General features: G+C 38.7%; 1 protein-coding gene across 1 annotated transcript in view; it reads right to left on the reverse strand.

The window, feature by feature from the left end:
- The window catches only part of VAV3 (vav guanine nucleotide exchange factor 3), a 172,309-nt gene that overhangs the window by 134,980 nt on the left and 21,175 nt on the right, over positions 1-16,154 (reverse strand). The window contains exon 2 of the mRNA XM_075098276.1: positions 5,063-5,179. Coding sequence (XP_074954377.1) covers positions 5,063-5,179 — 117 coding nt within the window. The remainder of the gene's footprint in view (positions 1-5,062; positions 5,180-16,154) is intronic.

The raw sequence follows: 16,154 nt of genomic DNA on the forward strand, positions 1-16,154 counted from the left end.
AAGGAAGCTGAAATCTGCCCATATCTTCTGTTTCTTCATTCTTCCACATTCACAAGTACACCTTGGAGGAGTTCAAGTGTCATTCATCCAAAATCAGTCCATCTCACTAAAACATTTGAAAACATTGAAATGCTACTCCTAAAAGCATTTATACAGCCGGTTCTTGAGCAAACCACTAAGTTTTTGCATTCTACCACTAGAAGAGCTCAGAGAACGAAGATACAGAGCTCTGTTTTTAATGACTGCGTTGTTTTTACCAGTTCATTTCTCTTTCTCCATTTTAATATCTTTTTAAAAATATGCCATAATCTCTTGGCACGTTCCCCAATGTTCTGCAGTTTTAGTATGACTGTTAGTGAAAGTGCTCATATTTTGCTCTATTACCTCACTCATAAAATTCACCAAATAGAACATGAAACAACTACGGTTAATCTCAAATGCTTCAGTTTTATCAAAGATTTCCTAAACATTTTTCCTCCTCTCTCTTCCTGGAAAGGTATATAACTTCTTATAGTAACTGTTGCTCTTTACTGTGTGGGTTTTGGTATGTGTTTCTCATGCACATCTGCCTGATCTTCCTGGAACCTGTTAAACCTGAGGGAATACTAATACACCAGGATCCTCAACTTCAGCATGACTTTCTGCTGCATCATAGCCCGGATTTCCTTCGTGCCAAAAGACTGACTAAAATGATCACAAACTACATGACCTTAGTATATGCACTCAGTATTTTCACAGCAGTGGCTTGCTTTCACATAAACTAGCCTTTTAAGTATCACTGGAGAGTTAGCTACACTGGACATTATGTTATACACTTTTAAACAATTCGGTACTTGTTTTATTGGTAGCAGTTGGTATTTGGTCCCCTTGTTTGTTTGGATTTTTTAAATCATGATTGAATACTGTATGTTATTTCTAGACATCTATTGCAGAACCCCTACGGGGGGGTGGTCTACAGCTATGTTCTTATTAGATCTGTTGTATCATTTAAAACTCTCTGCACTCAGTTAAACATTTCTTAGAGTATTTAAAAGCAGAGTACACAAAGTTCTGTTTCTGACAATATCTGGACACCATTTTCCCCCACAGGACCTCAAACACAGCTCTCTGAGGCCAGGGAGCATCTACTGACATCAACAAGCGCTGGAACTAATCCTCAGATTCCCATTTCTGCAAGGCATCAGTTGCAAACTTCTGTCCTAGAATAGGGGTCGCAGCAATTTGTTGCGGTGCACCGAGCAGCAAAGACTGCCATTCGAGCAGTGTGCAGGGCTCACAGAGCTGAAAGAACTATCAATGTTATTTGTTGATTCTGGCACACAGGTAGAAAGGAAGAACCTGACAACCCTGCACTGCTGAAAAATGACTCTCCAGCATGGAATTTGTAATGAAAACACTGCCTGGCACCCATGTGCGTGGGAGGGCGTTTCATGCTCTGTCAGGAACTTAATGCAGCAACAATGAAATGTACTGATAGAAAGGTGAGGGAGTGGGAATGGGTGAATACTGTAGTAGAACTCAAGGAAAAACAAGTTTTATGTAGTTTTAGAAAGCATGATTTGAGAACCTTCCTATTTCTGTATAATGTAGCCCCTCTTTTTTCAAGCAGTCTAAAAATAAGAAAATCTTTGCTATTACATTTGAAACAGAAGAAAACCCTCATCTTGTAACAGCTGATATCAATATTCATACAGAATGTACGTATTAAAAACATACTTATGGGGTTACCTGCCTTCCTGTTTACCTATTGTCTAACTATTGTCTACCTGTTGCTACTTCAGCTTCACCTCTGATTTCCATCCACACTGCATACACTCTTCTTTTTCTCTAATCACTGAGATATCAAACAGACTCTGCAAAGTGGAGCACAAAGTTCAAGTCAAATTTTCATATGTTATGTCAAAGCATCTGAAAGCTGCTCATTTACCCCTAGCTATTAAACACAGGTTTCACCATTACATCAAACATTTTGTAACCGGTATTTCACAAGGCTGTTAAAAGTCTTGTGACTATATAGGCAGCGTACAGCTGCTACTTCTACTATGCACTGGGGTTTGCTGCCATGGTCTTTAAAAAGTTGAAAAACATCAGAATATTTTTAAAAAGTGACAGTTACCATCACCAGGTCTTATCTGATTTTTTTCCCTTCAATCTTATTTCCTTGAAGGCCCATCGATCATTTACAGCTGACATATTTCTCCTGTTCCCTCCGCTAGTGTGCTTAGTCATTGAAATCTGTCATATTAAGCAGCATATTCCATCATAACACAACAAATTCAATAATCATTTCTTTATAGATTCAATTGAAGCATTTAGAAGTACCAGATATAGGCTTGTGGAGTCACCTCAACTTCTGTTTCTTTACATCTCTAGTAAGTACTTACCAACTTCTGACTTTTAAAGACACATTCCAGTACATTCAAATGTGTTAGAGGCTGTAGATATTGCACACACTCATTCCATCACCTCTTTGGTCAGCAGTCTGGAAAACAGACTGTTTCTAAACCATGTTATCCTTTTTGTTTGTGCTTGTAATAATTTTAAGATCATTCATGTTTTAGGGAGAGCAGTTCAAAGAATTTTTAGAAATGGCAGAATGACATGGTTGCCGGAGCAGGAAAAATCTGCAGCCCTGTCTTTTGGGCATTTGTATATATACAACTTCAATTCAAGGACAGAGATTTAGGACTATATGGGGGTTGTTATTCATGGGGAAAAAAATAAAGAAGAAGAAAGTTGAGAAGCCAAGAACAACATGGAAAAATATATGCTTTCTTCTTCTCACTGCTGCCACTAGCAGAGTAATAGGTACATTATCAGACGTGCAACTGAAATCCCATGCCACTTTACAGGTATTCTCAGCTGACTGTACAAACGTGACACTTAAAACTACAGAAATAATTCAGCATAAGGCTAGCTATACCTTTTAATACAGTTATTTTCCCGTCTACTTTCTTAATGTCCTCAAGTTCACCAACTGCTTTAGGAAGCTGACTACATACTTATTTGCAGAGGCTGGTAAAACACACAGATCGGCCTATCTAAATACAGCTAATTGCAACCTCCACTTGTGTGTGGCAAGCTTCCACACAAGCACGCAATGGAAACAGCCGAACAGCAGAGCCATTGTGCACCTGAAGTGTGCCCATCACAGCTACTGCAAGGATTGCACGGGCTTGTTCAGTTTAGCATCTCCACCTCTGCACAAACAGCTGGTGCCGTGCACATAGTTAGTCTGATTAAAGAACCCCACAGACTAGTGTCTTTCAAATTTGTCACTGCATTTTTACCTGGTAGCTTTCCAAGAAAGGTGACAAAGGCCCCTAAAGAGACTAGAGAAACCACTGCTTGTACGCACTATAAACATCGCTAAAACTGGAACACCAGGAATAATCACGCTACTTGTGCTACACTGGGGCAACTGACAGTGAAAAATCCATATCTCTGCATCCAATGGGAAAAGAAATAAAATACTAAATATTGTGGATGGAAGACAGCGTATTTTTTATCCAATTATTCTACTTACATAACATTGTATTTGAAAACAAATTCTGTTAAAATAACAAAGAGTGACAAAAACATATTTGTTGGGTTAAATTCAGCCTTAATTCAGAACTTGTTTACTAGGTATTCAATGACGCAGCAATAACAACTTGCACTGCAAAATACTTCTTCAAAACTAGACTGTATTAAAAACAGAGGATGGTTCTGTTTACGTGGCCTCAAACATGAAACTCTCAGGAATTAATTAGAACATACAATAGTAAAAAATTTCTGTGCATTATGCATAGGTGTCAAAGATTTGAAGCAAGTATTAAGATACTTATTAAATACCTTAAAGACGACATTGCTAGAACACCAAACAAGAACAAAAATGAAAACCAACAACTTCAATTCCTCTGCTACTTGCACAATCAAAACAAATCTCATTTTTAATAAGCAATGCACTAGATTTGTAAAAAAGACCACATTTTAACAAAATCTTTGTGCTAAATATGATTTATGAGGACAAAAGAGGTTCAGCATAACGAAAGAACAAGTAGAATTACCAGGTTGATCTAATTTTATACTCAAAGGACTTAAAAGCAGACAAAAGATTCAGAAAAATAATTAGGTATTTTGGTTAACAGTAATCACTGAACCATTTCAAGCACTCGGTCATATTGCAGCCCTGATTCATACTTACACTTACCTCACCTTAACCTCTGTGTCTATTTATAAAAAGAGGAGTATATAAAAATTAGTAACAGTATGATCTCTAAAAAAAAGGAGTAGTGCTTCAAATATACTAAATTTGAATAAATAACTATTTTTGGTGCTACTTCAGGTAATTTTTAGACCCTTTCCTGTGAAATTAGGGTAATGATACCCTATGACTCAAAAGCGGAAACTGAAGTTGAACTGAACATACGCTGGCAATAACAGATCAAACAGATATGTAGGAGGTTGCGAACAATAGACTGGAAAAAGCTTTTACATATAGAATAACTAATCGTAGGCTTACAGAATATCCTTCAGGCTGTGTAAATTAGAATAGTCACATGAACCCACCATAGCTTTATCTGAGCTTTACAGCAGGGTAGAAAAACCAACAGATTTAAAAACACACACACATTTATAAGGACAGATACAGGCTGAATCTCAAGCACTCAGGACTGAAGAAACATGCTCTGTACCACATGGTCTTACAACATACAGGCCCAGGGTTTCTGATTCCACGCTATTTATGTCAAAAGTGATTTCACCAGGCAGCGCTCGCCCACAGTTTGCCATCTTCACACATTCCATTCACCTTTAACTCAGCGTCTTTCAACCCATTTTTTAAATTTTGCTATGCTTTTCGCACCTTCAGAACTTTACTACCAGGGATTCTTCTCTGCCCTTTATTAGCCCCTCCGATGTAAATCTAATTATTCTGCTTTCTTAATTCTTCCCCACTGTTTTTTTACTGATAAATGCTCATCCATTAGTCACAACTTGTACCACACATCTACCATGAGTCTTCTATAATCAAGCCGCAGAACGCAGGTGTTATTCAAGATGTAATTAAAAGGATCCTTACCTTTCCAAAATCTCTCACGTCAAACAAATCGAATGCTTCAAAAAGTTCACTTTTCTTCATCCCAAATACTTCACAACATGCCGAAAGAAAAGTTCTTATATTCTTCAAGCAAAGAAACTAGGGGAAAGGAAACAAAAATACTAAGCATCAAGTGTGTCTATTGGTAACTTGTATGCTCACTTTGGTCACAAATACATTACAAAATTAACTGGTACAATTATTTGTCAGTCAGTGCTTCCACTAAGCTGTGATCTTCCACTGGTTCTAATTCAGCCATGAAAGTTCCCTTTAGACTCAAAAGTGTTAACCAAATTCTGAGTAGACACTTTGAGAACAGAAACTATTTTCTCTCCTTTTACATAATCAAAGAGAAATGACAATATGCTACTGGATACAAATTAGTCTAAATACAGACTTACTTTTCAGTTCTTTACAGACAGCATAGAACAAAACAAAGTTACCTCAGCAAAATTTTATTAATATGAGAAAGTTATTCTTCATGTAAACACATCAAGTGTCTTCAGCTGTTAAGATTAAAGTCTAGTTTAAATGTTTAACGAACACAAGTGCACTGTTTTAACACACTAAAGACATTATGAATACATATTCTCCATCTGGAACATAAGAGGGGATGAAATTTGCAATTCAGAAGTCATTTACAATTTATATAGTGGAGATTTAAGATCCTCAAAACACCTTGATTTCTGTACTGAATCAAAGACTATTTCCCGTGACATTATCCACATGCATCAAGGATCATCTGAGTCTGGACAAGAATAACGCTTCTGCCACAATGCTCTCCTTGTAAGGCTTTTAATGCATTTTCCTGCAGGCTATTTTTTTGAAGGACCTTACCAGTACAAAAGACCATAATTACCAATAGCATTGCATTAACTAAAGAGGGATAGCTAAAAAGTGCAATACCATTCTTGATAGCGATTAGCACTGTAAGGTAGTAGTACCTTATGTGGACATCAGCTCCAAAGATGCTGTTGTAGAGTCTTACGATCCACTACACAGTACAGTTCAGAAGCAAACACAATATCTATAATCAACAGTATTTAAAATGACCCAGCATTGTGCTTTGAGTACACATTTTAAAAGTACTAATACAGCAACTCAATATTAACACTGAGTTCCTAGACGTTTCCACGTTATAGTGGATTCATAAGAATAAGGATCATTCGCATTTCATATACACAGACAGAAGTTGGACTTGGTGATCCTTGCAGGTCCCTTCCAACTCAGGACATGCTATGTTCTATGTACATGGGGACCAATTATAGAATTGCAGTATGTTCAAACTTAAAGTTGTTTATAAAAGCAGTATTTTTTACATTAACAGAGTGTCACACCCATACCTTTCCTAAGTGCAAAGTAATAAACACCAAAACTGCTCACTCAAAGTATGTCACTGTTTTACCTTCAGCATAAGACTACAATTCAAGAGGGAGCCCTACTTCATGTCTTACATAGAACTAACCAGCCACATTAAAGCAGAGCACCTGAGAGGTCAGGTTTAGAGCAAGGTTACAGATGTGAAAGCACCAATTCAACAAGAGAAGCTTCAAGGGTAGACAATTCCAGTAGATGGTTGTGGACATCAAGAGAACAGCCAACAAACTCAGCGCAAAGCATCACAAAAGCAATCCCTGCACAAGCCAAAGCTCCCAGGAAGGCATCTGTGATGGACAATTGCCACATCAAGTGTAAGGGGCCACAGATGTACCAGGTGGAGCTGTAGCCTCCACCCTTCCCTCCACTACAAACAGCCCCGTGTGCACGTGCTCCCAGCTCACGGGACAGCCAGTGCTGGGCTACACACCGGGCTGCTCGAGGGCAACACTGCATTTATACTGCACTGCTAGTATGCCTTGTGAAATTTGAAAAGTTCGTCTAGCCTGCTTAGTCAATATCACAAACGTCTCCCATTTTGCAAAGATTATAATTTTCAAGTCAAATTACAAGGTTAGAAGGCTGAGAGAAGTAAAACATATGTGATCCTTTCACTGTGACACTGGCAGAAAGAACCAGAAGATGAGCTGGTTTGGGAGGCCGCAGCTTTGGAAACAAGATGGCACATACAAAGTGATTGTTTTCTGATATATTTTTCCCCAGGTTTTTAATTTTTTTTCTTAAAAGCCCATCGAGGGCCACTAGGTTTGTCTAATGCAGAATACCGATTCAACTTGAACACTGATTTACTTTCTTACACTGAAATTTTCACAACCACTGACAAATTTTTTCCTCACTGGAAAACTCAGCTGCCTTTTTAAAACCTAAGTTTTTAGTTTAGATTAGTCAGTGCTGAAGTCTGCCAGTGCAAAGAAAGCTTACGGCTGCATTAAGTTGTTTACCTCTAAAGAAAGCAAGAGGTTAAGGGATAGGCAGGAGCTGCCACAGGTCTAAAATCTGGCCTAGATTTGCTAGAGAGAGTTTTATTGAGTTGCATTTAGCGTCTTAAGATACCTAAAAGAACTGTTTAATATATCAGCAGTTATGCACAAACAAAATGCCCTTCCCATTCTGAGAAATTTCTCCAATTATTCTTAACAGAGGTCCCCTACAATAGAAGATCAAGATGACAGCATTTTTTCAACAAGATTTATCAATTGCTTCAAATTTGGAGGGATTTTTGTGACATCAGCCTTTTGTGGTTAAATTATCATTACAATGAATTATATGAAAATAGATGGGAGAACATATTACAAGAAATTAAGTTTCCCTTAGCCCACATGTTTTAAAGGAAATGTTAAAGTACCTACACTGTAAGTAATAGATCAATAATCTTAGGAATATTCTAACAGAGAAAACAAAGAAGACTCTAATTCTTCATTCACCCCCACCCCCGCTTTTTTTTTTTTAAATACTCACTACTACATTAAGTGGTAAAGTGGAGTTAACATGTATCATATGTTTAATAGGCTTGACATAATTATACTCTAATATTCAGTAACCATACGACAACACAGCAGTTATTATATTTCTTGTAGGCTCTAGAAACCACAGGCTAAGCATTTGTCAAATCTGCCTGCACTTGAGATGGGAGCGCATCATCAATGTGTGCGCCAAACGGTGCCTTTAGCAGAATGGGCCTCCTGGCACAGAAGCCTAACCTCCCTGCTACTTCGAAGACTGCTTAGTGAGTTTAGTTGGGCATTCGATGATTCAGGACACATCAATTTTCTCTTGTAAAATGAAAATGAAAGGCTTATTGCTAAACTATTACGCTAACCACAATAGCTACCAGGATAAAACAGTGAGACTACTAAAACCAAAAATGTGTTCATATTTACATGCACTCATTTTGCAATAAAATATTGGGGTGGGGGGAATCCTTACAAAGAAGTCGTTATATGCTACTCATGTTTTGGAAAAGTTATTTTATTATAGTATCCAGAAAACTTTCAGAAATATTTCCAAAACTTTATATTGCAATCATTTAAAGAAACAGTTTTCCTCAATGAAAACAAAGATCTTTATCACTGTAGTTATTGTATGAAGAAGTGTAAATTAGTACAAGAAACCTCCAAATTAAAAAGGGCATACAGCTAAAATCTAGGAAGTTCTATAAAAGACAACCATCCTCACCAGCAATAAGGAAAAGGCACCATCAGTCTGCAGTCTCTCATTAGTAAGTACAGTCCTCGGGATATCTGGAAGCCTACTACATTATTGTGTTTCTTTTTCAAATGAAAACATTATACTTCGGCACACCACAAGGGAGATCATTAAAGGCATTAAGAGCAGTTGGGTACCCTTAGAGATGCAAGAACAGCTAGACATCTCGCACTCGGTCTAACCTCTGAAAGTCTGCTCCACAGGAAATGTCTTTTAGTACAAGAATTGGTTTCTCTTCCTGAGAAGATAATATAACTTTAAATCATTCTCTTGAAAGAGGTTTGGTTTTTTCTAATACATGGCTATATTAGGAGATGTCAGTCCAGAATTCTTAATACATGGATCAGTAAAAATATTGCAGTAGGGTAATATAAGCCATGAGTCCAAAAAAGTTCATAATAGTGAAAAATAGAGCTTGTTTCTAGCTCATTTCCAGGAATACCATGAGAGGGGAGCACACCCAGCACCCAGAGACTGGCCAACAAAATCACAACCCGTTGGGGTTCAGGACCCCGAGAACAATTTTCAATATTAACATCTGAAGATTATCAAGACATTTCTAGAGAACCCTAATACTTCGCAGCACAAGTAGCTGCACTACTACAGATAGATAATGTCATTGTCAGGGCTGCTGAAATGGTACAAACTCTTGTGATAAACCACTGAGATTTAATGGAACAGATCAGAACTGTAGTGGCCTCTGGTCCATTCTGCACAGAATTTAGTTTAAGAGGTATTAACACAACATTTATTGAAATCAAAAGCAAGTTTAAAAAAGTCTACTACCTAAAAGAGCAGGTGTGGGTTATATAATTGGGACTGTGTTTTTCTGAACGAATGGAAGAGAGTGGGCAAACCAATTTATACTGAATTCCACAGAAAAAGCATGCTGTTTTCTACCCTAACATTTGCCACTTCACACAAAAAGAAACATTTATCTGAGGCTTCTTCAACACAGCACATGGTTATGTGTGCTGACAGAAACGTACAGAAGTATTTTACAAAGGGCATGAATAGAAATTATTAATTAGGCACGCACAGGCAGGACTACAGCTGCCCACAGGGAAGAAGGGTTTCTCTAACCAGGCCTCTAATGGAGTGAAAGATGAAATGCAAAAGAAAAAAGAAAAAAAAAAATCAATTTCATATAACCTCTATTCATCTAATCTTAGAGGTATTTCTCAGAAAATATATTTTAGCACTGAAGTCCTTCAATGGAATAAAGGTCTGTTTGGTACAGACCATAATATTCAATATCTAGATGGGTCTTTTGTACTAAAAGCACTCCTAAGGGTGTTCAGAGACCAACATAAAGAGCTCTGAAGACCAAATTCTGCCGAGAGACATTTATATGAAATCCCAAAATAGCAACACCAGTCAGGCAAGTGAAAACTGAACAGCCAAGAAATGACAAGTATTTAGGAAGGACAGAGTTCTAACCACTTTCAACTTTCCTTTTTTTTTAAATTACCAATAGTGGAAAAAAACAGCTATTTGTACTTATTTCAGCTTCCATCTCCTTTTTATCATGGTGATTTAGTCACAGGCAAGGAAGAAAGCTTGGGTAGCTGGCAGTTTCCTTATATTTGTATCTGGACCAACACTCGCACTGCGTTTAGGACAAACTAGAGAACAGACTGAAGCCTGAGACAGTGTAAATAGATGCTCGGCTATAAAACAAAATGGATCACTGGCACTATGTCAGGGAAGGTGGGTTTTTTCCCCAGCATGATTCCCTTTTGCTGATGCTGTATATCCACCCCATCGTCACCACGCTTCCCAGGCTTTTTTACATGTTGTGTTCATGGACCCACACAGACTTCAGGAGGTTCCCAATAACTGAGGCCAGTCACTCCTAGCCACTGATCGCACAGAAGCTATGACAAAAGAGTAAAAATATAGAAAAAGGACTCTGCTTAGTCATTTGTCCACTAAAGCCACTTTGCCTCCTGTGGGAGAACTATGGTATGTCCATCAGGGGAACTCCAGAAATCTTCCCCTCCTATTCCTCCTCTAAATGACACCACTTTATAAACTACACAGCTCCAGCTATTCGCCTTTGCCTAGTCTTTAAATGGCCTTATAGGCATAAACAAAAAATGGTGGGGCTTTATGTCACAGCAAGCATTTTATAACAAAAATAGCTGAGGAAAGACCAGACATTCAAAACAAGTATATAAAAGGGAAGTAATTAGATGAGCAAATTCAGCTTCAATTCACACATCTCGGAAGGCACAATCACTTCTTTTTTTTTAGTTTGTGAAATATTGATGTTACATGCAAGGAGGCACACACAGGCTTGTGAGGATGGGAGACTATTTCCATCAGTCATTTATGGTCTTAGAAAAGCAGAATTACACAAGAATAGAAGGCAGAAGAAGATTAGATCGTTGCCATAACACTCACAATGCTCTTCCTATACCTCAGCACTTACTGCAAAACACGGACTCCTGACCTTTCCTGTCCATTTCTGGGATGCTGATGAGAACAGATTAGCTGGGAATATCTCATTTTGATTTCCACTCTGTTCCTGAGAATATACGCAAAAAGGAAAATAATGCAGTTATACCTCTTGAGCGAGAGGAGGAATATGAAAATTGCCATAATGGATTTAACTGTAAGAATTGCTTTCCTACATTCTGTCACCAAGATCGATACGTGCAAGTTGTTTCAGTGAAACAAAGCACCGAAACTGAAGAACTTGTCTCCTCAAAGTTTCCTTCAAATACGTTGGTTAATGCCCTGAGGGTTGCAGATTTTTCTCTTCTCGTTTCAGTGTTTGTTGCAACAACTGTGTTGACAGGAATAACAAATTCCATACTAACTTTGTTTGAATCCTGCTAAACGCAAATACAAGAGAGATATCCAAGAACTCCCTACTGTGACCAAACCGCACCATCACCTTTTCTAGCCACGAAGTGAGGGTACCATGACCGTAGCAAAGCTATAAAGCAGCAAGACCAACATTGTACCCTGAGCCTATATACATAAAAAAGCAACAGTAACTAGACACACAGACCCAAGGGTTTCATCAGCTCCCACATAATGTGTGCGCCCAGGAAACGCCTAGCTTCCTCCAAATTCTTTCAGCCACATCCAATAAAGGAAAATTAGGTACTTACAGCTACAGCTGCTCATACATCAAGGCCTCCTTTCTGTAAACCAAGCTGGACGGTTCCCCAACGCATGCCATCTTTGACAGACCAATTCCAAAAGCAGGATTACCAAAACAGGAGTACATTATACCCCTCCTAGATGACAAATTATATATATATATATATATATATATATATATCTGTACATTCATTAACACCAGATAGATTACTAGGTACTCAGACAAAGCAGGGGCCCACTGTGGTACTGACAGAACTGTACATTCAGGGTTAACGATTCAACACAGAAATCATTCCTGGCTCCTTCACAGATTTCAGCAGCCAAAGCAGATTAGATTAGTTCTGCTCTGCCAACAGGAGTAATTATCACTATATACAGTAAAAAATAGCTGTAAGGATTCTAAGTGAATGAAGTACAGACCCACTGATGAAGTCTTAATTCAACATCTATTAATGTCTTTTCCTAGGCCAGCGAGAGGGGAAACAGCAATATCAGAGCCAAGAATGGAAGCTTTAACATTTATATTGTTCCTATGCGTGCTGCTTTTCTTGTAAAGATCTTTAAACCCAGAGATTTACTGAGGGTAGGCAATGCAAAAGGGCCATAAGGAATTTAAAGACCCAGTCAATGTGAGAAAATGAGTGTTCCTATTTTCAGTAAGCAAATGAAAGCTACAAGGCTGTCTCCAGAGATTTTTTTGGTTTCAAGTGTCACAACACCACAAGTAGGCATTATTCTTTTTCTCACTCTTAGATAAAACATATTAACTTGCAAATTACATTTTAAAAAGAAACCAACACACGCAGGAAGAATACGTCACTCACAGCACAGGAATTTGGGTTTTTCAGGAAATTTAGGTTCTGCCTCTGGCTTCTTGTTCTGCAAACCATCATTTGGGTGATCAATATTTTTATAGCTCTAAGCAGGAGCAAACAAGCCAAATATTAAATACCTCCTAACCTTTGCTCTCCAAAAGGTTACAAAGCAGATACACTAATGAAGATGGAGGAGATAGCGCACCGAGATCTGGAAGAGGCAGGCTCATCATGGGTATCTCTGCAGCTTACAGCCTATACTTCAGCTCTTTGTGGAGTCACTTAAGAACTATTTTGGAGTAACAAAACATGGAAGACTGGCACCATTACATAACTGTGAAGAATTTGGTTAAGAAATGTGCTATGCAAAGAACAACAACAGACATCCCTTAATTCAGAGAATTAAGGAATAGCTAGGGAGATCCATAGTGTTATTAGCTTACTAGATGTGGTCATCCTTTGAAGGCCTACACAACGAATAGGACGCTGTACAAACTATAAAACTTATTCAGTTCCATTGAACCACTGCAAACACAGTATTAATATTAACAGCATGTTCTTTATTTGCTCAGTTAATGTAGTAATTAAATATTCATTTAAAAGCCTCTCTTAGAATTCCTGCCTGCTATTCAGTTGTGTCTATTGGCTTCAGTATGAAGTTTTGTTTATGTACATTTACTCTTCTCTGTGCTTCAAAGAAAGAAAATGGAAATTGAAACTTGAAAAAGAGCTGAGGAAGCACAAAGGATGCTCAGCTTTTGTTAGTACTGATACGGGGTGAACAGAGGGCAGGAGGCGGAACTCGGGCCTTGTGATACATTCCCGGCTCTCTCCTTGGCTATGCTGGCACGACAGCATTGGTGAAGCAAGTGAGGGCAGAGAGCATTTAGATTCTCTGTGTCTCTCAAGTCAAGTACTCGTACAAGCCATGAAACCGGCAACTTCTAGTCAACAGTTACCGAAGCACATTCAGTAAACAGCTTCCACGTCCCACCACCAGAAGGGGAGGCACTAGGCTGTCTGAAGAAGCAAGAAGCCTTTTCTCCTTTACCTATTGTAAGATGAAAAAATAAGAGCACACTTCAGGAAAGCACACAGTCACTTTTTAGACCATAGAGCTCCAACTACAGGAATTCCCCAAGTGTAACTGGCAAGAGGCACGGGCATGAGCTCGGGACAGCATCCTGTTGCAAAGGGCAATTTTTTGAGGAGCCCGGTGTTCCCCGATAGCAAGACTTAACAAGTGTGTTCTGCAGTATCTTGTCAAAAAGAACAGCAACTGGAACACAGTATTAAGTACACAAAGTGCACAGAGACTAGCTAGGGTGTTCCTGTGCTTAGTTACCTTTCCAAATGACTTCCAAAGGGGCAGCAGAGGGGGGAGAAAAAAAACTAAAACCTACAGTCCGATACCTTTAAACAGCAAAACGACTGGGAAAATCTTGAACAAATTAGCATTCGACATTTTCATGATCTGAGAGGGAAAAAACATCCAATGCATACTCAAACCACCAGAAAGCTTACTGCTACAGTATGAAATACAGATCTTCACACTGGTGGTAAAGAGAGCACCCAACACATTGGTTTCGCACTGTCAGCTTGGCATACTAAGACACTGTTTCCATTGTATCTTAGTATATTTACTCATGACTGCATCTGGTTTTTACAAGTCTCTAATGTTAGTGTAATAACATGAAAATACATCTTTCTTTGCCTATACCTGTTCAAAGGAAATTAATTTTAGGGTGTAAGGAGCCCCACGAAGATGCAGCAAAAGACTTCCACATAGGCTAAAGGTCCTGGCACAGAATTCACCTGAAGGATCCACACTTGACTTCAGTTCCATTACAGAAACGCAGTCCCTTTTGCTGTTTCTACCCCACCCCCAAAAATAAGCACTACTGAATTCATCATCCAAACTGGATCTCCTGCGTGAATAAATTGCGGCCCTAGTGCCTCAGACACAGGCCCTACAAGGCCAGACCTGGATCTCAACAATGTAATTCCTTCAAAAAGACTTACAGAGCGGATTTTTTAAGATCTTTTTTTAAATTAGCATGTACTGGCTTGCTCTCTCCTAAGCACTTTAAAAGGTCTCAAAGCTGTCAACACTGAATCCTGCACAGAAACTCAACACAACACGGGGGGAAAAAAAAAAAGAAAAAAACTTCACAGGGTTAGTCACTGTCTATTAAAGGTGAACCTAACCCAAATAACTCCTATGCTCTTCTGTTTCTTATTTGCAGATCACATAGATCATGAACTAGTTCTATAATTTCCAACAGGAAGGAAGGATGTCCTTATCATTCATTAGTGTTAACATACCTGATTCATTAAATATTTTTAATGTTTTCTTGAATTGCATATGAGTAGTCTTTTCCAAGCTCTCATGAGCATGGAATAAATTCCTAGCAAGACCTTAAGGATGTAGTACAGCTCTCTACAAATTGCTAAATGCAAATACAGCTGTCATCTAGTTACCTATTTTAAAAATCCACTGTTCTATTTTTGCTGGCGCGTCACTTCAGGTTTGCAGTTTATTAGACCACACTCTGTGGGAAGAACAGGGGTTTCTGATACATTCAGAGAACAATTCTCAAGGGTTGCAAGGCAAGTAAGTAGAACAGCTAAGCCCAGAAGCCCAACCCCAAACTACAAACCAGTGGGGATAGCCACAAATGAAAAACAAACTCCAACAGTAAATTTGCAGGATTGGAAGTGAAAACTCCGAGGTCACAAAGTGTATTGCTACATTTTTACACTTTGTAATATTCTCTGGAGCGTCAACGTATTGAGCCAGCACCAAATGTCATCTTCCACGCACCTGAGCGCCATACAGTCCTGATCTCAAAGGCTGAGGAAGGAAGTCAAACTCTTAACTGCTCAAATTTATCATACACTTGCACAGAGCTCCATCTTACTTACCAGGCTGAGAAAGTTAGATGCTTCTGCAATCTTTATTACCACATATATCACATTTGAGCATTTCCCGGTACCAATGATTAATCTATTAAAACAAAATTCAGAGTTTGCTTTACTGGTCCCAGATTCTTACACAATTATAAGCAGTGCAATGGGTACCAGACACATGATCTTTTTCTGTTCAGTAGTGAAATAAAATGACCCAGGCTAGGGTGCTGCACAAAGCTCACCTTCATTCACTGAGCGAGCACCAGGTGTTCCACCTGCATTTCAGTCCTCAGCAAGGGTGTCTCCAGACCCAGACCTGAACCAAGGCTCAGACCAAGTGCTGAGCTCTTCTAACAGCCAAATAATCAAACCATGGTGGAAAGCAAAACAGCTCAACTCTTAACTATTCAACAAGGGGTTTTTTGTCCCACTCTGTAGGAGCGGCTTTCTGCCCCACTGCCTTGTATTAAAGAAAATTAAGAGGATGGCCCTAAAAATCTGTGTTGCTCTCCATCATGACAGTGAGGAAAGGAAGTTGTACAAGTTTAAAGTAAAAATATGTTAACTGCCCTACGATTGTTAATGGAATAACCATTTGTTATCTGAAGGAGTTTTTAATATATGTATTGAGG

This window comes from Phalacrocorax aristotelis, chromosome 6 (assembly GCF_949628215.1).
Source record: "Phalacrocorax aristotelis chromosome 6, bGulAri2.1, whole genome shotgun sequence".
Taxonomy (NCBI): Eukaryota; Metazoa; Chordata; class Aves; order Suliformes; family Phalacrocoracidae; genus Phalacrocorax; species Phalacrocorax aristotelis.